This window comes from Dendropsophus ebraccatus, chromosome 2, assembly GCF_027789765.1.
Source record: "Dendropsophus ebraccatus isolate aDenEbr1 chromosome 2, aDenEbr1.pat, whole genome shotgun sequence".
Classification (NCBI taxonomy): Eukaryota; Metazoa; Chordata; class Amphibia; order Anura; family Hylidae; genus Dendropsophus; species Dendropsophus ebraccatus.
The window spans coordinates 198,919,885-198,946,839 of record NC_091455.1 but is presented as its reverse complement, the minus strand read 5'-3'; the positions used below and the strand labels follow the sequence as shown (position 1 = coordinate 198,946,839).

Genomic DNA, 26,955 nt, shown 5'->3' with positions numbered 1-26,955 from the left:
TTAAATTAAAACGATACAGCGATCTTTCACAGAATAATCTTTCCGTGTAATAGGACCCTTAGGGTGGTATTACACGGAACGATTATCGTTCGAAAAATCGTTAAATCTTTTGGATTTGAACGATAATCATTTCGTGTAATAGCAGGCAACAATTAAACGACCAACGAGAAATCGTTGATCGTTTAATAGGATCCGGACCTATTTTTATCGTTTGATCGTTCGCACATCGTTCGCACATCGTTCGGTGGAATAAGAATTTACAGCTGAAACGTACGCAATAGCGACGACTAAACGACCGCAAGAACGATCATAAATAACGATCATCGTTTCGTGTACTTGGGCGAACGATTTCGGGTCGTTTGCCTTAGCGGTCGTTTAAGATCGTTTATCGTTAATCGTTAGTCGTCGGAAAATTGCTTGGTGTAATAGTACCCTTAGCCTGTGCTAGGTACAAGTGGGTTGCTCAGTTGGTGCTAATGGAGAAGGTAGCATCTGACGTCCTCCCAGGCCTTGTTACTGTATGGATGGAGAGATTGTTATGACTGGGAAACACAACTTTACAACAAATGAGATACTCTCAAGACACCAGTGAGCAGCACTTCTATTATCAGCCTTGTCTCTTCCACTTCCTAATACTTTATAGACGTGTCAGGTCCTGTGAAGATGCTTGAATTACACAATGAACCACTCATGCAGGCTGGAGGCGGCCATGCTTGTGGATGGAAAGCTGCAGGAGATCTCTCCAGCTCTGTTCCAGTTCGCCTGCCACCACAATCATTACATGTTGTAGTTACATCAGGACCCCAGGCCACTTAGAAGGTATCATAGCAGAATATTGTAGTTTCACAAGACAATCCTATATTGCTGTGAAAAGCGAAGTCATGTTTGGTTAGGATGTGGACCCAACGACAATGCAGAAAAGCAAGGCAACTTTAAGCTACATGATAAAGGGGTACTCTGGAGAAAATACCTTTTCAAATAATGAACTGGTGTCAGAAAGTTATACAGATTTGTAGATTATTTCTATTTAAAAATCTTTCAGTACTTATCAGCTGCTGTATGCCCAACAGGAAGTGGTATATTCTTTCCAGTCTGATACTGTGCTCTCTGCTGCCATCTGTGTCCATAACAGGAACTGTCCAGAGTACCAAATCCCCATAGAGAACCTCTCCTGCTCTGGACAGTTCCTGTAAAATAATGTAAACTACTATATACACATATATACCATAGTCACACATCTGTGTATGGGTGCTCTGGTTCTATTATAGTGGCAGTGGTATATATTGTGGTATACATAAACATGCCTTTACAGGATTTGAATCTGTATAGTCTGGAGGAAAGAAGGGAAAGGGACATGATTGACATAACCAAACCCTTTAAAGGGGTACTCCGGGCAGGGGTTATTAGGGGAAGGATGGGGATGGGGTGGATATAGAGGCCGCCGGTCACCAGCAGCCTCTATTTCCACCCCTTCCCCGGACATACCCCAAAAATGACCCCAGCCCGGAGTACCTCTTTAAGTAAGTTAAAAGACTAAATAAGATTCAGGAAGGAAGTGTTTTTAGAAAAGAAACTGAACTCAAGAAGAAGAGGACACCGTGAGAGGTTAGTTGGGGGAAAGCTCAGAAGTAACGTGAAAAAATATTACTTTACTGAAAAAGTAGTAGATGCTTGGAACAAACTTTCAGCAGATGTGGTTGGTAAATCTACAATAACTGGATGTAACCTGCCTGGTATATACATAAATCTATCCTCAGATAATAAGAAGGGAAATACTAAAAGGGCCGACTAGATGGACCAGGTGGGCTTTTTCTGCCAACGATCTTCTATGTTTTTAGGTTTAGAGGGGAAATATTTGGTCAAGGTTATAACTTGAAGCAAATCCCTGCAGGAAATGTTTGTCTTCCCGAGAGTCTCTCATTAACGCCCCGTCCATCCATGTCCATCCCCTACCGAGACAAAAGATGCTGACAAGCGTCATCCACACGAGGCCTAAGCATCTGGACCTCCAAGTACACTGGATACCGTTACTAGACGATTTCCTTAATTTACTATACAATTATGCACAGATGCAATAAGAAGCTGTGAGTCAGAACTGATGGCAGCTACTAGAAATCTTTAGCTTGTCCAACTACCTTACCACAATTAGCAACCGCAGAATTTGCAGTCAGCTTTTTGGCAGCCAATCAACATAAGCAGTGAAGTCACTGGGGATAATAGTGCACTGGTGCTTCACCGCCTGGTAGGAACTTGTTACCAGCACGGCAAGTGCAGAGAGTGCAGTGCAGGTCTAATACCAGTGTCAGATCTTAACGGGCCTAGTTATTTATTTTTTACTAATTAGAGCAAGCATTCTTTTTTTCTAACCTATTTCTATTTGGCTATAGTTCTGGCTATAGTTCTGTTTTTTTATTTTATTTTTTGTACATTATATGGGCCCCAATTTGTTTTTTTTAAAGGGTTACCCCAGCTACATTCTTGCAAAAACAGCACCACCCCTGTCTCCAGGTTGAGTGGAATTACCATTCAGCCCCACTTACTTTCAGTGGCCATGTTTTTGTACAGGAAGCCGCATGGACATACATGGGCAACAATATACAGATGTCATTGATATGAATTTCTGGCCATGCTCTGTAATACATCAAGAGGTAATTCTACCGGTAGGGGAGGCTGCTATTGTCTTATACTGGGGTTATGGGGGCTATGTTCACACAACGTCATTTTATTCAAAATAACAGCCATTTTTTGATAACGATAGCCGCAAATAATGTTCATGAAGATTATTTCCCAAAATCATTATAAAAAAAACTGCAGTTTTTTCACCTTAAAAAAAGATGTAGCCATGTAGCCTAATGCGGTACAGATAATTTTTCAGAAGACTCTTCCTTATCATCACAGACAGAACAGAACAGAAATTCTTTAAAAATATGCTTAAAGGGGTATTCCGCCCAAAGTAAACTTTTAATATGTTGCTGCCCTGGTGCAGAACATAACAGCTTATTCTTACCTTTTCACGCTCCCCCGTGAAAGTTCTCATATGTCATCTTCAGGTCCCTGGTTGAGCGATCCCGCATCCACTTCTAAAACAGACTCGTCTGGCGGTGACAGCCCGCTCAGCCAATCATTGACCAAGACAGGAGTGCACCATGGGCGGTCATTGGTTGAGTGGGCGGTCACCCTCAGACGCGTCGTGGAAGTGGAGGTGGGATTGTTAAGCCGAGGACCCGAAGATGACATAAGAAGACATTGGGGAAGTGCGAAGAGGATAGGAAAAATACCCTGTATGTTATGTTCTCCCCAGGAGTATTAACATATTAAGAGTTTACTCTGGACAGAATACCCCTTTAACATAGAAACTTGAACAATAGGTCATTCTCTAATGACACATTCCCACATTCAGAAGAAATGAATAAAGTCGTAAATTCCCAAAAGCCTTTTTAGTTCAATAGTATATGATGGAAAAGAATGTTTACCAGTGGAATATTGTACTCACCCTTCACATCTGGGAGCCGCCATAAAGTAAAGTGAATGTGGCCACTGCCTCAAAGCATCAAATAGAGGAGAACCTGCAGATTACTAGATATATCCTGTGTGCTTCCTATGTACAGCTCTGCAGGAATAATCTGAATCTGGACACATATACCTAAGGTCTTTATCATCTTAAAAATGCTGTATATTTTTTTATTTTTGGAACACACCGATGATTTTTTCCTCTCCATACACAAATGCTTCTTTGAGAAAGGTCCAAGGATCACGCCAGAGGATTTTCTTTCCCTATTGGATTCATCACAAAGCAAATAAGAACAAATGCGCTGCAAATTCTTCCCCGTCTGCAGGCAAACAGGGCCGAAAGCATCGGGTACTCTCTCTAAAAATGGAAAACTGCCTGCGACCATAACAGACGAGACGCTCGACATGTTTATAGGGCAAATACGGGACTTCATTTTAAGGAGGTTTCCAGTACAAACAACACACAAAGTGACAGAACGGATGAGTGTTACCGTGCAGTCACTGCTCAGGCGGTAAATGGGTTAATGGTTGCCACCAGCTCCAGCCACCTCTTACCATCAGATTCGTGGATAGGGAGCAGAAAACCGTCTAGGCACAGTTCACTGTCAGTTCTCGGAACCAAGACTGAGAAAGTTTCCACTTACTTAGGTTTATTTGCTAAGGCTGGCCCAAGTCCAGCAACTCTGGAACTGAGAGACAGATTAAATGTGTTTGTGCTTCACTACTCTGAGCACTTTATCATCCTGACAATTTTTTTTAAATTAACCCCAAAGGCCTTCAAAAGTGCTCACAGCTGGCCCCTCCACCCTTCCACGGGTTATGGAGGCGTGCATAGGGCACTACACTGTTTTATCTGCACTCTAGTCAATGTGGACGGTGAACAGAGAGCGAGTGTGCTGCACATAGCCGGAGCAAAACATCAGAACACCTCTAAGAATGACATCATATATTTGCAGAGCCCTTCCCAGGTCCATTTCTTCTTGTGGAAGCTAATCCATTGCCTGCCGCAGCAGGGTGCAAGGCTCTCATATTTAATAATCTGATATTAGACTAAATTAGATTAGATTAAGGTTAAGTCTTGGATAGAGATGAACAAATTTCCTGAAATTTATTTCTGATCCGATTTGTTAGAATCAGCCTTCAAAGTCCATTGGTTTCAAGTTCATTTGATGCAAAACTAAAGAGCTCTGATTATCCTAAAAGGTTGTGTACAACATCGAGATCTCCTGGGTTATAGCAGCAGCTGTACAGTATGGAATAATACGGACAAGGGAGAAGATATGCGCTGTGTAGGGTAGTGGTACAGTATGGAATATAACGGACAAGGCAGAAAAAGTGCAGCTGTGTAGGGAAGTAGTACAGTATGGAATATGATAGACAGGGCAGGAGATGTGCGGCTGTGTAGGGTAGTAGTAGTAGTAGTACAGTATGGAATATGATGGACAAGGGAGGAGATGTGCGGCTGTGTAGGGTAGTGGTAGTAGTAGTAGTAGTAGTATTAGTAGTAGTACAGTATGGAATATGATGGACAAGGGAGGAGATGTGCGCTGTGTAGGGTAGTAGTATTAGTAGTAGTACAGTATGGAATATGACGGATAAGGGAGAAGATGTGTGGCTGTGTAGGGTAGTAGTAGTATTAGTAGTAGTAGTACAGTATGGAATATGATGGATAAGGGAGGAGATGTGCGGCTGTGTAGGGTAGTAGTAGTAGTAGTAGTAGTAGTAGTAGTAGTAGTAGTAGTACAGTATGGAATATGATGGACAATGCAGGAGATGTGCGCTGTGTAGAGTAGTAGTACCACGTTTCTCCTGAAATAAGGGAGGGTCTTATATTATTTTTTTCACAAAAAAAAGGGCTAGATGCAATTTATACGCGATTGGTGATGTTCTCCAACCACAGATTACAACTTCCCCATTAATCAAATCGTACAGAACATTCTAAAGGATTCACTTTTGGACGTTTTATTTCTGATTTGTACACTGTAGTATTGTAAATTCTTATTATACATTATGTTTCTATGTAACTAACACCATCTCACATTGTATTACATGAGATATTCTACAATATATTTATTTCTGTCAAAATGCCGAAAATCAATAAAATGTTTAAAGAAAAAAAAAAGAAAAAAAGGGCTAGGGCTTATTTTCAGGGTAGGCCTTATCTTTGAAGAAGCACAGTATGTCCCTACACTGTAGCCTCACTCTATATGGTAGTCAGCCATCATACTGTATGTCCCATTGTTGTTGGGCTCCTATACTGTAAGTTCCCTGTAGTTAGGCCTCCATACTGTATACATCCCCTCTCTGTAGTTCTTCTCCCATACTGTATACCTCCCCCTCTGCAGGTAGTCCACATATTGTATACCTCCCCCTCTGTAGTAAGCCTCCATTCTTTTCTTTACTTTTTTTTTTTATTTCTCAATCGACATAGTGGAAATGCTGACAATTTTCTGTGGTACCAAATCCTTTCCACATCAATTCGTGCCAGTTCTGGAGCAAACATGAAGGAAATTTGCCACTGTAAATCTTTATGCAGGAAATATTTAAAAAAAAAAATGGGAGGAGGACTGTGGCTTACACTCCACCAAACCGGCATGCAAAAGTTGAATTTTTGCAAAAATTTGCAACTTTCCAGAGGGTTTTTTTGTTCTTGGAGAGAGAAGCTGCTGGCAGAGGTCAACAGTTGAGAACAAATTGATGCTTGGCCGAGCCGAAAGCTCTTGTGTATAGAACGACCGGAAGACAAAGCCATTGGCCAATAGCTGGCCATGAATAGTTAAGGATTCAAGCAGTGGGACACTTTGTAATCACCTTATTGTCAATGGATGCTTCCAAGAAGTAGATATTGTGCAAAGTGGAGACCCCCTTTGATGGTATTAGGGGTCAGACTCCTGTGCTCCTGATCCCCATATAGGACTTGGCATTAACTTTGTGTTCAACACTAGAAATGAGCGCAACTCGACAGCACTCAAGTCCGATCGTTAAGATTGTTTTAAATACTCGTGGCTAAAGTTGTTAGATGAAGCAACGAAGAAGTACGGCAAAACATGGATACAGCCATAGGGCTGCATCCAACTTCTTCAGCCACCGGTATTCAAATGCAGAATGGTCCGACTCGAGCATGGTCAATTTGCACTCAACTGTATTCGGCACAACAAATGTTCATCTAAAAGAGAGCATGGAGACCTCTTTAATAGGTATGTTATTTCTCTCTACAATACAGAGGTTTCCATGTCAGCTTTACTATAAGATACTCTCTCTCACAAACTCTCGGCAGGAATACACTGCAGCATGCACCACTGCACAAATCTGCACGCATCATCTAACTTCCGGTTATTGCAAAGAAAGAAACAAGAAAGAATTCGTGAAATTGCTAGAGAAAAAATAATAAACGAAATTTTTTTTCTACAAAAAATTTCTAGAAAAATAATAAAACCTGCTGCATGTTACAGAATATCCCAAGTCTGAGACGAGACCAAGCTCTGACCCGAAAGAGCAAAGGGAGTCAAGTGAAAACATGTTTCAGAAGGTGCTTAAGGTGGCGATACCAGAGGGACGGTCGGCACGCATGGCTTCTACACCGGGTATGTACTCTGCTGGCAGGCAGCACGATGAAAACACCTCGGGGTAAGACTGCTGATCCTCTCTCTCTCTATGAAACAACATCCTCTCAGGACCACAGATTTCTTTCTAGAGTAAGTGCTGGCAGGCAGGAATGCCAGGGATAACACCAATGGGGGCTCTGCTCTCTCCTGTGATGTAAATGTATTATAAGGTACTACTTACCCTGTTTGTGTGGGTTGTAAACACCTTACATTACATAGACATTACATGGATGCTTATCCTAAAAGCTTAAAGGGGTTGTTCATCAAATTTTTTTTTTTCAAATCAACTAGTGCTAGAAAGTGCCAGAGATTTGTAATTTACTTCTGTTAAAAAGTCTTCCAGTACTTATGAGCTGCTGTATGTTCTGCAGGAAGTGGTGTATGCTCTACAGTCTGACACAGTGCTCTCTGCTGCCACCTCTGTCCATGTCAAGAACTGTCCAGAAAAGTAGCAAATCCCCATACAAAACTTCTTCTGCTCTCCAGACTAAAGGAATAAACCACTTCCTGGAGGACATCCAGCAGCTGAAAAGTATTGGAAGGACGAGATTTTTTTTAACAGAAGTAAATTACAAATCTCTGGCACCAGTTGATTTGAAAAAAAATAAAAATTTTGGTGAACAACCCCTTTAAAATTAGGACTATTATAGCGAGAGATGAGCAGAATGTACAGTAAGTTCGGGTTCATGTGAACCTGAACGCTCAGCATTTGAGTAGATGAATGCAGCCCTAGAGATCTGCAATTATGGATACATTTATTACACAAAGCAATTTTTCAATGATAAACAAACTCAAACAACCGATATGGTGAACGACCTGAAATCGTTCACCCAATTACACAGAAAGAGGATCGTTACCTATGATGGTTATTCCGTTCGTCCTGTCGTCGCTACTGCGTTCGCTGCTACTCTTATTACATGGGAAAGACTTGCAAACGATCAACGATAAAAGTAGATCCAAATTCTATTAAACGACCAACGATTTCTCGTTGGTCGTTTAATCGTTGTCTGCTATTACACTAAACTATTATCGTTAAAATCCGAACGATTTAACGATTTTTCGAACGATAATCGTTCCATGTAATACCACCCTTACTGTACGTTTGCTTATCTCTAACTATAATTCATCGTAAATTCGTAGTTTTTTTTTTTATCCAAATGTGATGAGTAGATATGGACACTATTTTAAGATTTTTGACATGCTCATTGTATTTTTTTAGGTGGTGTACATGCACTTTTAATTGATGGAAATTACATCTTCATGTCTCATTTTTGTGAAAAAAACGATATCCAGCACCATGGATCTTTTAGAAATCCAAACGTTCTTTGCTGATCCAGTATAAAAGGAGCTAGAAACCACACACACATGTATGCAGGTATCTGATGGGTTTTGGTAATCTACCCTTACTCATAAGCTGAGTAAGGTTTTTATTACTGAAACGCGTCATATACCTGCATACGTGTGGGTGTCATTTCCAACTGCTTTCAAACTGGATCAATAAAGAACGTTTGGATTTCTACATGATCCATGGTGTTGGATATCGTTTTTTTTATTTATTTATTTATTTATTTATTTATGGACTTTGCAGTCTCTCCCAGTGGATCCGTGCACATACGGCTTCTTGACTCCCACGGGGGGCTGGGATTTCCACCCTTACTAGTGATTTGCTTGTTCTATGATTGTTTCTTATCTATTGCATTTTTCTCTAAACACAGTTGGTGCTATTGTACTTTTTTCTTTTTTCATTTTTCATTACGTTAATAAACATGGCGTGAACATGAGCAATGATTGAGGGACTCTCCTCAGGATTGGCATGCTGCAAACACTCACCACCTCTGCTCTCGTTCAGTGGGAACTTTTACTGTTTGGTTGACTATCTGCAGTTTTTTTTCTGAATAGTCAGATGGGTGGGAACTTAATTTTAAAAAGCTAGGCTCATGATTGTAAGTATAAGGCTGGGTTCACACTATGTATATTTGAGGCTGTATTTGTGAGGCTGTATAGCAACCAAAACCAGGAGTGGATTGAAAACACAGAAAGGCTCTGTTCACATAATGTTGTAATTGAGTGGATGGCCATCATTTAATGGCAAATATTTGCTGTTATTTTAAAACAACGGCTGTGGTATTGAAATAATGGCCGTTATTTACTGTTATATGGCGGCCATCCACTCAATTTCAACATTGTGTGAACAGAGCCTTTCTGTGTTTTCAATCCACTCCTGGTTTTGGTTGCTATGAGGACCTGACATGAGGACCAAATACAGCCTCAAATATACATAGTGTGAACCCAGCCTAAAGCTGAGGGGGTCAATCAGGCTCAGGGGGTGTGAATACAAGGCTAAAGGGGACTTAATCTGTGACTATGAGGTTTGGGGGGTTAATCTCAGGAGGTGAGAATATGAAGCGGAAGAGTGGGATTCAGGCTTAGGGGTATGAAAATTATGTCAAAGAGAGGTGTATCAGGCTTAGGGGTGTCAATATAAGTTTGAGAGGGCATGAATCTGGCTTACACCCCCTAGGCCTAGCATTCACATTTCCCTCTGTGCAGATAGTCAATTAAAGAGGACCTGTCACCCCCCGTGCCGGGGCAGAGCCCGGCCGACCCCCCGCTAGAGACTCTAATACTTACCCCGTACACGAAGTCCCGCTCCTGGACCCGCTCCCGTTGCCGAGATATCACCGTCAGAAGCCCGGCCTGCGCATCAGAGATGAGTCCGACACGCATAGAAAATGAATGGAGCCGTCATTCTCTATGAGCGTCGGACTCCTCTCTGATGCGCAGGCCAGGCTTCCGACGGTGATATCTCGGCAACGGGAGCGGGTCTAAGTATAAGGGTCTCTAGCGGGGGGTCGGGCTCTGCCCCAGCCTGGGGGGTGACAGGTTCCCTTTAAATTGTAAAATCCCTATATCACCTGTTCCTGGATGACACAGCTAGAAAATAAAACCGTTCACCACCAATCATTTCATTTTCAGCCTACATGCTCAAGTTCCTCCCATCCTTTTCTCTTGGATTTAGATGGATTTCATGTTCCCCCTTTACAAATTCCTCCTCTCCTACAAGTCTGTTTGGTATACATATCACTGAATAATTAAAGGGATTGTCTGGCACTAGAACATTTTCTTCAATGCACCTTAAAAATAAAAATTTATACTCCCCTGCCTGATACCTCACCACTAACACCTGCTGACCAGCACTTCCTGCTGCTCTTCTTGACACACAGGAAATGCAAGCTTAGCCAATCAGTAGCCATAGTTGTAACCCGCCTCCACCAGTGATTGGCTGACTAGTCATTTCTTCATGTCGAAGCCGAAACCGAGCACCACCAAAACAATGTATTTTTGAGAAATCAAATTCTACCCCTTTAAGCCGTAAAATGTTTTATACTGCTATTTTATATGTACAATATATACACATTACTGCTTATATCTATGTATTGATGCAAATGTATTTTAAGCTCTGGTGTTCACTGTGGCATTTAAGTACCAGCCTGTTTAGAGGCAACAAACGCATATTTAGTAAGGAAGGATACACGGCTCACCCACTAGAACTGCTTAAATGAATGCGGCTCTGTGTATGGAGAGTGTATTGTAATTCAATTTAGTTTTGTCAATTCTGTTTTCGTGCCTTAAACTTTTGAGAGACCTTTTCTATGTCTGAAATAGTTGTTTTAAATAAACAAGCAGCTGCCTTTTCTGGGTTAAGTATCTCTATTATCTCACAGACTGTCATTTAGGCTCTATTCATCAATATACACATGAATTATTTATGCAAACCCAAGGATTCAAAGCCGCACTTCAATACAATGGGAGTATTTCCAACACAGAAGCCGAGAAAAGGGAGGCTACAGGCAGGCCCAAGGGAGGTTGTCAGGGAGGCCTGGGGGTGGCTTGAGGAGCCCCGGGGAGAGGCCGGACTAGAGATCTTTATTAAGGTAAATAGTTAATATTCCTGAATTGGTGGCATCTTATAGGAAGGGTTATGATTCTCCTACTAAAAACTTCACTTATCTATCAATTCTCATCAATTACTCATTATATTAATTTGTATAGTGTCAGCCCTGTACAGATATTGCCATCATGCGCCCTCCCTTTATAAGGCTGGATTCACACTGCGTTTTTGCAGTCAAGTTAACGCATACGTTTTACGAGAAAAAAACAGATACAAAATGTGTGCAACCCGTTTGGATTCATTTTCCCATTGACTTATTTTCCTTTCACACGGAGCGATAATTCGCCCAATCGAACGATTACCGATTTCGGAGTAACAATGTGTTTTTTTATAACGATCAGTATTTAGACGGAACAATATCGTTTGAAAAAATCATTACTGCGATCGTTTTAAGATCGCTTAAGCCCATAGGTGAATCGTTGAAAGACTGTTTAGACAAAGCGATCTGCGAATTTTCAGTGAACGACCAACGATGATTTGAGAACATGTTGAAAGACCAAAATGTACAATTTCTTGCTTGTTCGCTGTGTTTACATGAGCCGATTATCTCTCAAATGTGATCGTTATAGTGAAAATTCGAACGATAATCGCTCTGTGTAAAAGGACCATTACTTTATAAATAAAAAATAAAAAAAAGAGCAAATCGGAGGCTTTTTTCTTTTTTAGCATACACAACAACTTGGGTGACCACATTTTTGTGTACATTAAAAGAAACCATTTAAAAACTGTTATGGTAAACAGAACACAGTGTGAGCTCCGCCTAATTCCCCATATAATTTATCAGTATCTATTTGGAGATTGGGAGGGAACATGCAAACACAGATTTTTCTGATTGCTCTATGTAAATGGCCCTTAAAGGGGTTATTCAGGCTTACAAAAAATGATACATAGAACAGAGTTGTAATACTATACACAACCTGATGACAGGGGTGGTGCTCTAATCCTGGATAAGCCCTTTAACTACCCAGAGATAAAAGTAAATTTAATGTATATTAGATGAAACGTAAGACTAAAGAAAGAGTGCCCCTCACCCCTCAGCATTTAAAGACGCAGGTGTTTTTTGCTTTTGCCCACATGATGCACATCCCCTATCTCTAGTCCAATAGTGCCATCTATTTCATTCCAGGAGAGCGGCATCCATGAGTTTCATTGAAGGGGTTTTCCAGGGAGCAGAAGACAAATGAAGCCTTCTGCTTCCTGGCGCTCACTTACAGCAAGTCCACATCTTGGAAGTAAGCTTTTCAAGACGTGGAGGGGGTGGGTGCATACCCCAATAGTCATATGCAGCCGTGGTATCGGCTACATCAGCTTAAACAGCTAAATTCGGGGCAAATTAATCTAATTATTTGATTAATTGCCTAGCCCTACCTGGAATACAAATGTTTTGGTTAACATTATTTAGCCCAAAATGGTCTGGCATATGTCACACCCAAAACCCACCCCATTCCCCTGAAATCTGACACCCCATCCCCCCAAAACTGCTTGTACCTTTGGATAGCTGCTTTTAATCCAAGATCTGTCCTGGGGTCCGTTCGGCAGGTGATGCAGTGATTGTCCTAAAAAACAACTTTTAAACTTGCAGCCCTGTGTCAAACTGGCGTGGCCTAGAGTGTCTGTTTATTAGGCTGGCACAACCTCTCTGTCCCTCCTCCCCACCCTGCTCATCATCAGGAATGCCCCAGGCAGGTATTCTCCTATTCATCAGCTGTGTGAATACCGCACATGGGCTGGATCGTCAAGGCACCTGTGCAGTGTTCACTGCAGAGGAATAGGAAAAATCCTGCCAGTGGCATTCCTAATGATGAGGAGGGTGGGGAGGAGGGACAGAGGGGTAGTGCAAAGTTAGGGCACGGATACTCTAGGCCACGGCAGTTTGGCACAGGGCTGCAAGTTTAAGGCTATGTTCACACAGCGTAAATTAACGGCCATTGTTTTCACCCGGCCAGACATGTAGGCCTGAAACTACGGCCGTAGAAATACGAGCATACGGGCTAGTCGTGAAACTACGGCCGTTGTTTAAATTTGCTTCAGCGGGCTGACACAGGTCATTTACTTTAAATACTGCGCCCAGCCAGGGAAACCACTCAGAACATTTTTTACATTAAAATCAAGTTTAATCCGGCAGATATAAGTTTTACGTTCGCGGCCGCATTGAAATCCACGGCCATTGTTGGAGCATTACCGGCCGGAAATAATTGACATGTTCATTTTTCACGGGGCCGTATAAACAATGGCCGTTGTCTGATACATAGTGCGCATTGCACGAATGTAGTTTGCATATATTGCAGCCAAGTTTACAAACCTAAAAACAACGGCCGAAGTTTTGCGGCGAGGACTACGGACGTTGTTTTACGTAGTGTGAACATAGCCTTAAAGTTGTTTTTTAGGACAATAACTGCCTCACCTGCCAAACGAACCCCAGGACAGATCTTGGATTAAAAGCAGCTATCCGAAGGTACGAGTGGTTTTGGGGGGGGTCAGATTGTGGGTTCAGATACACTTTAAGGGCAAGGCACCACAATGTCTACAAAATTTATAAAACATAATAATTAATTCTGAAATAATGGGTCCAGTGGGCTGTCCTATTCACCACCTGACTATTATTTATGAAAGCACTCCCACTGGGAAAGCTGTCAATCACTGACTAGGACCGCCCACAGGACTCCTAAGCCCAGAATGTGCACCGATTTATATCAATATATTATAAATTCCCCTGGATCGTTTCCCACAAAGTTATATATCAATCTTGCTCTATAACCTGACTACAGATCACATTTACTAAGGAAGAAGTTCGGTAAAAATTTCTATCTTGTACATCTGGCTGCAAGCAAAAGCAAGTCTTCTGCTCCTTGGGGGATCTAATAAAAAAAAGTGTTATATTAAGTAATCTTGCATTGATATTTCTATTTCATTGACAGAAATGTCCTCACCTTGTAGAAGTGCATAGGGGGGGGGGGATGTGTTTCTTATAAATTCCTTTAGGTTATGTTTTAAGCCACAATGAAAGTCTTTAAAAGGCGGTAAAAGTATTTACTTACATTCTGCTCGGCCAGAGAGTACACAAGCTGTGGAAGAATGTCTCCTTTAACAACGGCTTCTGCCAGATCATCATTATAATTGGCGAGTCTCCCAAGAGCCAAAGCCGAGGTCTGCTGGATAGTTGGGACCACGTCCAAGAGAAGGGGCCGCAGCAGAGACATAACGCCTAAGTCACAGGAGAAAAAAAAGAGCAAAGATTAAGAGTGACAACAGCTCCGATCCCTGTGGAAAACAGAATATTCCTTGTGTAATGCCGGTTCGTTATTACACATCATGTGATCATAATCTCCATCAGTGTCAATCTAATCAATTACTACAGTACGTAATATTATATAGTTGCAGAACAACAATGCCCTAGAATACAGAGATTTTTTGTTTTTAACCCCTTTTTAACCAAAAGTCATTGATAGACATATGTCCAGGTCACACGGGGAAGTGTTCCTCTTCACATTCTAAAGGCCATAACGCTTTTATTCCCCAGAGGGATGCTTGTGGCTTTTTTTTTTTTTTTTTTTTTTTATTATCTCTATTTTTTATTGGTGTAGATAGGATTTTTTTATGACTTTTTATTAAATTAATACATATACAATATATAATGTGTGGGGAAAAAAATGCAATGCTAGAAAAGTTTTTTTCTCCCCTCTTCATTTACACCGTTCACCATGCAGGAACAATATTATATTTGTATACTTTGAATTCCGCACGCTATAATACTAAATGTGTTTATTTTTTGTATTAAAAAGAATTTTTTTTTATTTAAAAACACTTAAAATCCCCCTAGGGGACTTTTACAGGTAATCATTGGATTGCTTATAATGGTCAATGCTATGGCATACCATTGATCAGCGATATCGGCGCCCTACTACTGGAGTCTGACAAATGTAGCATTGAGATAGGTAAGATACCTCTAGCCGTCAACAAAGGAACCCTGCAGATATGGAACAGGAGTTCCGATCAGTCACTAAAAGGTACCGCTCCAGTGACTGACACTCTTTTAAATGCCACTATTGCTATAGCGCAAGGTGTTTAAGGAGTTAAGGGGGTATTCCACTGAAACATGACTTTTAATACGTTGCTGCCAATGGTGAGACTAACAATTCATTCTATACTTGTTATAATCTATTCAGTCTCCTTCCCCCAGTTCCAAGCTGCTGCTTTCTGCTAAAAACTGTGTGTGAGCTATTTTCTCAGTCTTCACCTTCTCCCTTCCTAGACGGCTGAAGTCCTTGGCAGGCTTTATATGCAACTTTGTAGCGTCTTTGTAATGCTTGGAAGGTTAATCTGAGGTCAAGCTGCTGATGAACTCACTGCGATTAATCCTCCCGGCCTTACGGAGTTGCTACAAAGTTGCCGATAGGAACTTGTTTACATCAGCTGTCTCAGAATGAAGGGGGAAGAAAAGGGAGACAGAGAGAAAAGCTCACACACAGATTTTTGTGTCTTCAGCAGAAAGCTGCAGATCAGAACTGGGGGAAGGAGACTGAACAGATAATAACAAGTATGGAAGGAATTGTTAGTCTCACCATGGACAGCAACATATCAAAGTTATGTTTGGGTGGAATACCCATTTAATGGTGAACAGCATAGGACATTGTCAGTTGGCACGTGTATAGCTTTATGGCTGACATGAAGATGTTAAAGAATATATATGGGACCCTTGTTTTTGAGATAGGTGAGGGTCCCAGAGGATACGCTATGGCATATCCTATGTACGTGTCTTTAATATCAATATGGTAATACTACTCCGTCCATGTGAGGAACTTTCCAGAGCAGGAGAGGTTTTCTATGGAGATTTGCTACTGCTCTGAACAGTTCCTGACATGGACAGAGGTGGCAGCAGAAAGCAATGTGTCAGAAATCTATCCGACTTTTCGACACCAATTGAGTTAAAAAAAAAAGAAAATTCTAATAAATCTATCTATCTATCTATACATACACACACAGACACACACACTAATTCACTGCAGTAAGCCAGCTCTGCAATTAACCTCATAGTACACATTTTGCAGATTACCCCTGTGCCTCATCCTTCCATCCTAAATATCTATAACTACACCTAATCCAATAATAAAAAGTAATGAATCCTAATTCTATAGCACTAAATAAAGCTCCTTAAAATTGACATGATCTTTGAATAACAGCAGAGATTACATGCAAAAAAAAAAAATTCCCACAATCCACCCCCTCCATATTTTTCCCTTTGACACTATCCAAAATATCCAAAAGCTGGATGCGATTAGTCCCCCATGTTACTTCTAGATGAATTCCCTCGCTTCCATTTTGCTCCTAGATTTCACTGATACACAAATCTGTCAAATGTTTGATTTTAAATAAAGCAGCATATTACAGCGAGGCCGAATGTGAGCGAAACAGGGAACATCTGGGCCTGGTTAGAGGTGCGGGATACAAGGATAACATTTACAGTGCAGGAACATGGGATACTCCGCTACGCCAAGGCTATCAAGTCCCTCACACCGCTGCCCGCAACCTGCTTACAGGAAACTAATATACAGATTGTACATCTGGCAGATCTTATTTATTTATATTACACTCTGGCGAACAGCAATGGTTGTTTGCCATGGTAAGCTCCTAAAAATGTTATTATCAATAGTAAATATTCATGGGAGTTAAGGATCGCCTCTTCTGAACTTTCTATAACTTCTTACTTTTTATATACTTAGGATAAGGATTTCATAGTAATATATATCTTCAAGTGCCCTGGAATATGTTGGTGCTATTTAAAATTTCTTACAAAAGGGCATGTCTAGGTATAGGCCAAATTTCACAAATTATGTAGCAAAAAAAATTAAATATATATATATATATATATATATATATATATATATATATTTACATATATACACACTACCGTTCAAAAGTTTGGGGTCACATTGAAATGTCCTTATTTTTGAAGGAAAAGCACTGTACTTTTCAAAGAAGATAACTTTAAACTAGTCCTAACTTTAAACAAATACACTCTATACATTGCTAATGTGGTAAATGACTATTCTAGCTGCAAATGTCTGGTTTTTGGTGCAATATCTACATAGGTGTATAGAGGCCCATTTCCAGCAACTATCACTCCAGTGTTCTAATGGTACAATGTGTTTGCTCATTGGCTCAGAAGGCTAATTGATGAATAGAAAACCCTTGTGCAATCATGTTCACACATCTGAAAACAGTCTAGCTCGTTACAGAAGCTACAAAACTGACCTTCCTTTGAGCAGATTGTGTTTCTGTAACATCACATTTGTGGGGTCAATTAAACGCTCAAAATGGCCAGAAAAAGAGAACTTTCATCTGAAATTCGACAGTCTATTCTTGTTCTTAGAAATCAAGGCTATTCCATGCGAGAAATTGCTAAGAAATTGAAGATTTCCTACAACGCTGTGTACTACTCCCTTCAGAGGACAGCACAAACAGGCTCTAACCAGAGTAGAAAAAGAAGTGGGAGGCCACGTTGCACAACTAAGCAAGAAGATAAGCACATTAGAGTCTCTAGTTTGAGAAACAGACGCCTCACAGGTCCCCAACTGGCATCTTCATTAAATAGTACCTGCAAAACAACGGTGTCAACATCTACAGTGAAGAGGAGGCTGTAGGATTTTGGGCTTCAGGGCAGAGTGGCAAAGAAAAAGCCATATCTGAGACTGGCCAATAAAAGAAAAAGATTAAAATGGGCAAAAGAACACAGACATTGGACAGAGGAAGACTGGAAAAAAAGTGTTCTGGACGGATGAATCCAAGTTTGAGGTGTTTGGATCACAAAGAAGAACGTTTGTGAGACGCAGAACCAATAAAAAGATGCTGGGAGAATGCCTGACGCCATCTGTTAAGCATGGTGGAGGTCATGTGATGGTTTCGGGTTGGTGCTGGTAAGGTGGGAGATTTGTACAGGGTAAAAGGGATTCTGAATAAGGAAGGCTATCTCTCTGCACCGCCATGCCATACCCAGTGGACAGCGCTTGATTGGAGCCAATTTCATCCTACAACAGGACAATGACCCTAAACACACCTCCAAATTGTGCAAGAACTATTTACAGCAGAAGCAGCAGCTGGTATTCTATCATAGGTAATGGAGTGGCCAGCGCAGTCACCAGATCTGAACCCCATTGAGCTGTTGTGGGAGCAGCTGGACCGTATGGTACGCCAGAAGTGCCCATCCAACCAATCCAACTTGTGGGAGCTGCTTCTAGAAGCGTGGGGTGCAATTTCTCCAGCTTACCTAAACAGATTAACAGCTAGAATGTCAAAGGTGTGCAATGCTGGAATTGCTGCAAAAGGAGGATTCTTTGACGAAAGCAAAGTGTGATGTAAAAACAATGTTATTTCAAATACAAATCATTATTTCTAACCTTGTCAATGTCTTGACTGTATTTTCTATTCATTTCACAACGTATGGTGGTGAAGAAGTGTGACTTTTAATGGAAAACACAAAATTGTTTGGGTGACCCCAAACTTTTGAACGGTAGTGTATATATATATATATATATATATATATACACACACATACATACATACATGCATACACATATAATATTATATATACAGGTACAACTGCCATAATTTTCAGCCCAGTTGCTGGTCTAATGACCCAAATTATGGCAGCAAATCTCAACTCGACAAACAATTCAGGTCAAAAAATTGCAACCAAAATGCGTCACTACTACGAGGTGTTCTCCAATGTAAACATCTTTATTGCCTAAAAACATGATCCATATATTGGACACACACATACACATACAGTGGTACCTCGGTTCTCGAACTAAATTGGTTCCAGAAGGCAGTTTGAGAACCGAGCAGTGTCTTCCCATAGGAAATAATGTAAATGTGTTAGGGTACAAACCCACACACCGTATACACAGCAGATACGCAGCAAATTTGATGGGGCAGATTTGATGCTGTGTTCAGTTATTTAGATCTAATCTGCTGCGTGTTTGCTGCGTATTTGCTGCGTATCGCAGCAGTAAATACGCTGCATATACGGTGTGGGGGTTTATACCCTTAAATTGCAGCACAGACCAATAATTACCTACAGTACTCATAAATTACATTGTATAGTGCCCAGTTTAATCTCTACAGTACTTTACAGAACAGCACTATATAGTGTACAGTACATTATATACAACAAAACCAGCAATTATAGTACAGCAGTCACTGAGTACTCCTCAATCATCCTTTACTGTATAGAGACCCCCCCATCCCAGCACTGTAACAGATACGAGATGGTGGTGCACTGACTGTACTACTACTGTACTGTGTATGCACTCCAGCAGTATTATACAGCACTGTACAGGATGGGAGATGGTGGTGAACTGACTGTACTACTATTCTACTGTATATGCACTCCAGCAGTCTTATACAGTACAGGATGGGAGATGGTGGTGCACTAAATGTACTACTATTCTACTGTATATGCACTCCAGCAGTCTTATACAGCACTGTACTGTATGTCAAGCATCACCAGTGCTAAACTCACCAGGTACAAACCACCATCCACACGCAAAAACGTTGAGATACCGAGTACTTCAAGACTGGGTGCTCGAAAAGTGTTTGAGAAGAGAGCAGAGTTTGGGAACCGAAGCAAAGTTTCCTTGAAAATACAGTTTGAGTTCCAAGCAGTTTGAGAACCGAGCAGTTTGAGAACCAAGGTACCACTAATATATATATATATATATATATATACACACACACACACACACACACACACACACACACACACACACACTATATGTATATTATGGAAATATACAGGATTAACCCTTCCTAAAAGGACACAGTTTACAGAGTAACTGGACCACTGGTTAGAGGCCCAAACGTGTCTGTTAAATTGCAGACACAGTACAGACTTTGCCATTGCTATAATAGATTTCCATTTCCTTTTCTATAGGAATAAACGCGTTAGCAGCCGACCTCGGATTTGCATATCCAAAAATACTGAAATTTATTCGCTTCCTCCCTCTGACTGGTGTCAATTGCCGTTTGCTTGAAAGAGAGCAAAAAAACTGAAAATATCCTGCATGACCTTAAGAAAGGGCTGATTTATGGGTCTGTGCGGGGTCCAGGCGCAGGGAATCGCCTGTGCTGAACTCTGTAAAATGAAGGTTTTCAATGCTGCGAGTAAAGTGGATGCAGCAACTGCCACATAGCTGAAAGGAACAGCTGCCTCTTCAGAGCCGGCGGCCTCTCCTCCTCACAGCTCAATACATCAACTTCCTTGTAAACTGCTACAATGTGCACAGTCTGCTGAAACAGCTTACAAGGAGAGGAGAGCCCAGCGCCGAGCAAGGGCTCCTATTGTAGGCCTCTGCTGGCAGCCGCCGCTCCCTCCCTGGGCATGGCATCAGAATGGATTCATATGGATCGGGTGGACGCCAGCCATGGAAATATCTTTTCTGCCTTTTTTTTCCAGCACTACTTAAAGGGGAAATCAATACAGAATAATCTTTTGATACATGATAGGTCTGTGATCTCGGATGAAAGCGCTCTACAGAACACTGAAATGATGGGAGTTGTAGTTTGCACCAGTTGGAATCAGCAGTATCAAAGGGGTTTAGAAACAGAATTTTTTTTTTTTTATTAGAATTTAGTATTTCCTTCTTATTATCTCAGGATAGATATATGTATATCCCAGGCAGGTTTACATTCTCTTATTGTAGATTTATCTACCACATCTGCTGGAAGTCTGTTCCAAGCATCTACTACTTTTCCAGTAAAGTAATGTTTTCTCAGGTTACTTCTGATCTTTCCCCCAACTAACCGCTCACTGTGTCCTCTTGTTCTTCCCTCCTGAACCTTATTTAGTCCTGTAACATATATAAAGGTTTTGATCATGTCCCCCCTTCCCTTTCTTTCCTCAAGACTGTACAGATTTAAATCATTAAGTCTTTCCTGATATGTTTTATGCCTGACACCCTCCACCATTTTTGTAGCTTATCTTTGGACCCTTTCTATTTTATCAATATCCTTTTTGTAGGTGAGGTCTCCAGAGAACTGGACACAATATTCCAGATGTGATGTCACCAGAGCTCTATACAGCGGGATCACAATCTCCCTCTTCCTACTGGTTATACCTCTAGCTATATAGCCAGCCCAGCATAACATTACATATACAGCCTAGCATACCATTATATATATATACAGCCCAGCATACCATTATATATATATATATATATATATATATATATACATATACAGCCCAGCATACCATTATATATATATATATATATATACAGCCCAGCATACCATTATATAAATATATATATATATATATACAGCCCAGCATACCATTATGTATATCCACAGCCCAGCATACCATTATATATATATATATATATATATATATATATATATATATATATATAGCCCAGCATACAATTTGCTTTCCCTACTGCCAGGTTGCACTGGTGACTCACTTTAAGGCTGTCAGAAATCACTCCCCCTAAATCCTTCTCTTCTTAAGTCTTTGCCAACACAGAACTGCCAATATGATACATTTATAGAGAGAACATTTATACAGTGGTATATACAAAAGGGTAGGAACCTATACTAAGATAAGCTGAGGTCCCATTGTGGATTTTTACCATCTAGGACAAGGGTATTTGGTATTTGCCCTATATGCATTTTCCATGACCATTAGCCCATCGCCCCAATGCCACATTCTTTTTTCCCAGCATTCTTGTCACATAGTAGCTTAACTAATGGGATCACCTGGGTTGGGTCCTTCTCTCCAGTTTTTCACAACTTTGTGTTGCGTTTTTCTGACTTTTATTTTTAATTTGCTTTTTTTCTGTTTGTAGTGTACATTTGCAAATGTATAGGGGTCCTATCATAATACAGGCCAAAAAGGCACCTTACTGGTCTCTGTCCAGGTGCTTTTGTGTTAAGGTTCCCACTTTCTGGATAAAAGAGTGCAGACCTCTGTGCCATTCCATAGAGTAGAATTCAATAAATATAACGTTCACTACAAGGTATACAATTTTTCTTAATGCATGATGGATGCCACTAAATGATAGCTATACAGCAGAGGTACTGCATTTTTACAGCAACCCGCAGAGATATATACTTCACAGGATTTGCCAATGAACAGTACTGTGCAAAAGTTTTAGGCAGGTGCCGGAAAAATCAGGAAGGTGTCTAATTGACTCAAAGTTTTTATTCTGTAGCTGCAAAACAACGATCCCAAACATCCAGCCAATGGCATACATAACTATCTTCAGTGTAAAGAAGAACAAGGAGTCCTGGAGGTGATGATATGGCCGCACAGAGCCCTGATCTCACATCATCCATTCTGTCTGGAATTACATAGAGAGGCGGAAGGATCTGAGCCACGACATCTACAGAAGATCTGGGGTTACTTCTCCAAGATGATGGAACAACCTCCTCACCAGGTCTATTCATACATTGTATACAAGTGACCTACAAGGCCTGATGCTGAAGGTAAAGGGCAAAGGTCACACCAAATACTGATGTAATTTACATTTCTCTCCTGGTCATTCACTTTGCATTTTGTTAATTCATATAATTATTTCATATAATTCATATAACTATTAAACTCCGAAGAAGATAATTGTTTTCAACTCAACTGGTGTCAGAAAGTTATACAGATATATAATTTAATTATATTTAAAAATCTAAACGTCACCAGTACTTATCAGCTGCTGTATGTCCTGCAGGAAGTGCTCTCTGTTGCCACCTCTGTCCGAGACAGGAACTGTCCAGAGCAGTAGAGGTTTTCTATGGGGATTTGCTAATGCTCTGGACAGTTCCTGACATGGACAGAGGTGGCAGCAGAGAGCACTGTGCCAGACTGGAAAGAATACACCACTTCTTGCAGGACATACAGCAGCTTATAAGTACTGGAAGACTTGAGTTGTTTTTTTTTTAAATAGAAGGAAATTACAAATCTATATAACTTTCTGACACCAGTTATTTAAAAATAAATAAATTCTCTAGAGCACCCCGTAAACACTTCTACATTTGACAGTAGTCTTACTTTACTGCTTTTTTTCCACATCTGCCTTAAACTTTTTGACAGTCCTATATACAGTCAAAATGCTGCGTAATGACAGCATTAAAAAAAAAAAAAAGGTATAACTTATATAAAAAGTAACTTGTAAAAAATACAAGAAACTGCAAAAACCTTGTGTAGAGGAGGCATCCATATATTTTTCGCATATATATAAGGGGGAGCTATGTAAATACCTCCGTTTTATTAGATCTTCCTGTATTTATTTATTTTTTTAAACGAAAGCAACATACAAAAATATTCCAGCCCGCCGTACTAAACGCTTCATCACTCTGAATGGAGATAAATATTGCACAACCGAGAAAATGTGTGTAATTAATTCACAAAAAGCACGGTTCCTGGTTTATTCTAGGTACCAGACAGCATTAGATAACCCGCCACACACATAAATCACACAGGCCATGACGTCACTGTCCCTATGACAACCCCAACATATGCAGGATTTGTTTTTATTGTCATAATGCCATAGAAGTGACTCTCGGCGCTGCGGGTGCAGGGGGGGGGGGGGGTAGAACAATGTGTTGGACTTTTATGAGTTCAAACATTTGGAAAGTTTTTAGGAAACGTAAAAACATAAAGGAAACTAATAAACAGACATAGCATAGTAGAGGTGAGGTGAGAGTGCAAAAAGTGCTGGACAGCAGTGGCAGCTTATAGGATGACACATAGGAGCAGCAAAGAATCAGTCATTCTCAATGTCACCAATCACTCCATATATCCTCATGCACACAATGATATTCAGGCTCCATTGAGGTCTATGGGCTTATACTGTATCTTTGTGCATTTTTCCTATCGGGCAGCATCAATAGCGTCAAATGTCTACCCAAGTTGGATAAAGGCCCCATATGCCTTTATGTATTTTGTTGCTACTAGGTGTGTGGAATCTAATAGCAATGCTCCCTGGGAAAAAAAAAAAGTATGCAAATTAGCTCCACAAGAAGAAAGAGCATTGTCTCTCTAGCGCCACCTGTAGACGACTACACTGCAGAGACTTGGAACATGCCATATCAATCAAATTAGAGACACCCATCTGTAGACAGCTGACTCCACAGTACTCCGCAGGGTTCTAGCTGATTTGCTGGGTTAGCTTTCACCCAGCTCTGGGGGGACTGGTTCTCCTTGGAGAGATCTATTTGGTGTATGGAGCTTTACTGGCAATAACTAGGAAAAACATATCCAAAGGGAAAAAAAATCCTTCCCAGTGCCACCCATAGGTAGTTACTCTGTAAAATTCTTTTCACAAGTAGCAGCTGAGATACAGTGCTTGTGGGGCAACCACGACCCCAGCTATTTGGTACAATTTTGCATAGTTCTGCAGCTACCACAGGTCAGGCTTATTAAAATGACACATTATTGGCTAGACCAGGCAAAGCCACGTGATTTTTTTTTTTTTTGCACCATTCATGGGGCAATAACCATATCTAAGCTGTAATGTGCATAAACTGCCTTGCCCTGCCCCTATTCTATGTCCAACCCCTTAAATCGAATGTACCATTAGTACATCTGCTTCAAGTTCTGCACATAAATAGAACACCTTGCTGACACCCCGTTATGTCCCTGTTTACATCTGATTTGGTGGTAGCTGTATATATTGTTTGGGTATCACCTTATACTTGTTGTTTATTTGTATACATTATTTGCTTTACTTATTAGGATTTACATTATCTTTTATTTCTTCTGATATTTGTGCTACGTTTGAACAGGGTACACACTATATCCATAACGGGGTGTCATTATGGATGACACCAGATGTGGTGTCTCCATGGTTGGTGTGCTTTTTTAGGTGTTTTTAATCTTAGGACTGTTATACATTGTTTTGTACCTGTGGGAATAAAGTACTTTTACATTTAATTTATCTTGTTACCTTTTTTGTGTGCTTATTTATTATATGGCATATTCTTTTCTGTAGTTTGGTGGTTTGCACATAAATAGAACGGCACAGGCGCAGGGAAGCCGGTGCTGCGGTTCTTATTTTTGAACCACGGTGCCATTCTATTCCCGTGCACCTGCCAAGGGTGAAGCACTGGAGGCAGGCATTTTATGGAGAAGCATCATAGAAGGAGGGGGGTTTCCTCCAACTGGGGGCGGCCCGCCTCCAGTGCTCTACCCCGGGGAAAAGAATGGTGTTGCATGACGATTCAAAAAAAAAGGACAACAGCACCGGTTTCCCCACGCCAGCGCCATTCTATCCATGTGCTTTAAAGAACCCTGAAACATGACTAAGCAAATAAGTCAAACCAGAGGCCTGAATCTGTAGACGGCTGTTTCGGGACTCTCTTTCCTCGTTAAAATTAGTTCTTTGGGGGAGGGGGGGGTTAAGACACTGGTTCTCCTTGCAAAGATTTAGCAGGTTCCCTGTAAATGGCACTAGAAGGAAGAGTCATTTGGGGTGTTGCCTCATTTATTTCAGTTTTGCCCCAACTGCTAAAATTGATGAAAAAAGGTGCAATAATACCATAGAAATACTCACTAGAGATGAGCGAACCTTAAGCACACTGAGGTTAACCTGAACACAAACTCTCCGCATTTGATTGACGGAGCTGAAGATGCCTTAAGGCTGCCTGGAAAACATGGATACAGCCATAGGCAATAGTCTCATCCATTTTTTTTTTTCAGGACTCCACGCATCCAATTTCTTCAGACACCGGTATTCAAATGCCAAGATTGTAATTTATACTGAAGCCCTGTTAAAGACACCTCCCTCCCCCCCCCCCAAAAAAAAAGAAAATAAATAATAATAATAATAATAATAATAATAATAATAATAATAATAACAATAATAGCTTATATAAAAATATAGTTTTCAGCACTTTTCTGAATTTTTTATCTAGCTAGTCATAATTACCCCGTGTGACCCAGGATAAGTGACACAGTGCATAACTATCATCATTCATTATAATCATGAAGGTTAGAATATAATTTTAGTAATTTTAATAATCAGGTTAGAATATAATTTTAGTGTGTGACCTCAAACCCAACGCGGCGGTGAGGCAGCGCTACACAGGGTAGTCACCCGCCCAGGCAATGTGAGACTCAATTGGAAGGTTTCAAGATTCAAAGCCGCTACTAATTACTAGTAGCATGTGTTCTAGATCAAACACAAACTGCAGACAGATGTCTGCTGCCTGATCTGTGTGCTCACTGCCCCTATACCGGCCCATTCATTTCTTGTCTCATAGAGATTCCGCTTCATGTGCAGCTGACTGGATGTGCATTATAAAGTCCTACTGAAGCCAGATATCATCCACCTATTAGTGTCAATGTTGTACTGTATATTGTATAGTGTATATTGGGGTTTAAAATACTCCTTCTTTACAAAATGAACCTTGTTTTTATTTCTTCAAAGGGGTACTCCAGTGAAAATCTTTTTCTTTCAAATCAACTGGTTTTGCTGTGTCAGCACAGTGGCGCAAAGATTAAAAGTTTCAAATTCCAAGTTCCAAATCCTGGTTCGTAGCACATCATCCATATTCATGGCACGGAACGTGTGAATGTCCCCTTACTGTGAAAGGTGACACCAGTGGATAAGCCAATAGGAGCTCTGCCTCCTTGGAATGATTTCACAAGTCTAAGTTCACAAAGAACATTTCCCATTCATGTCAATGGAACAGCATCTGACTACTGTTGCCCATGTCCATGGGGCTTGTGAACAGTTTTTAAAAATTGTAACTTGGTTTAAGAGCACCGCTTTGGTTTAAGAGTTCCCTGTACTGGGGGGGGGGGGCAGGAGTAAGGGAGGGGCATGACCTGTATATGGTGGTCTACAGCACTGTACTCTGACCCAGGAAGTCTCCCTCTCACTTTCTAAATCATGGCAGATC

The 26,955-nt window shown here is 40.8% G+C and overlaps 1 protein-coding gene across 1 annotated transcript in view; it reads right to left on the bottom strand.

Moving 5' to 3' along the window:
• Positions 1-26,955, bottom strand: part of SPAG6 (sperm associated antigen 6) — a 103,845-nt gene that overhangs the window by 63,957 nt on the left and 12,933 nt on the right. The window contains exon 3 of the mRNA XM_069959053.1: positions 14,106-14,272. Coding sequence (XP_069815154.1) covers positions 14,106-14,272 — 167 coding nt within the window. The remainder of the gene's footprint in view (positions 1-14,105; positions 14,273-26,955) is intronic.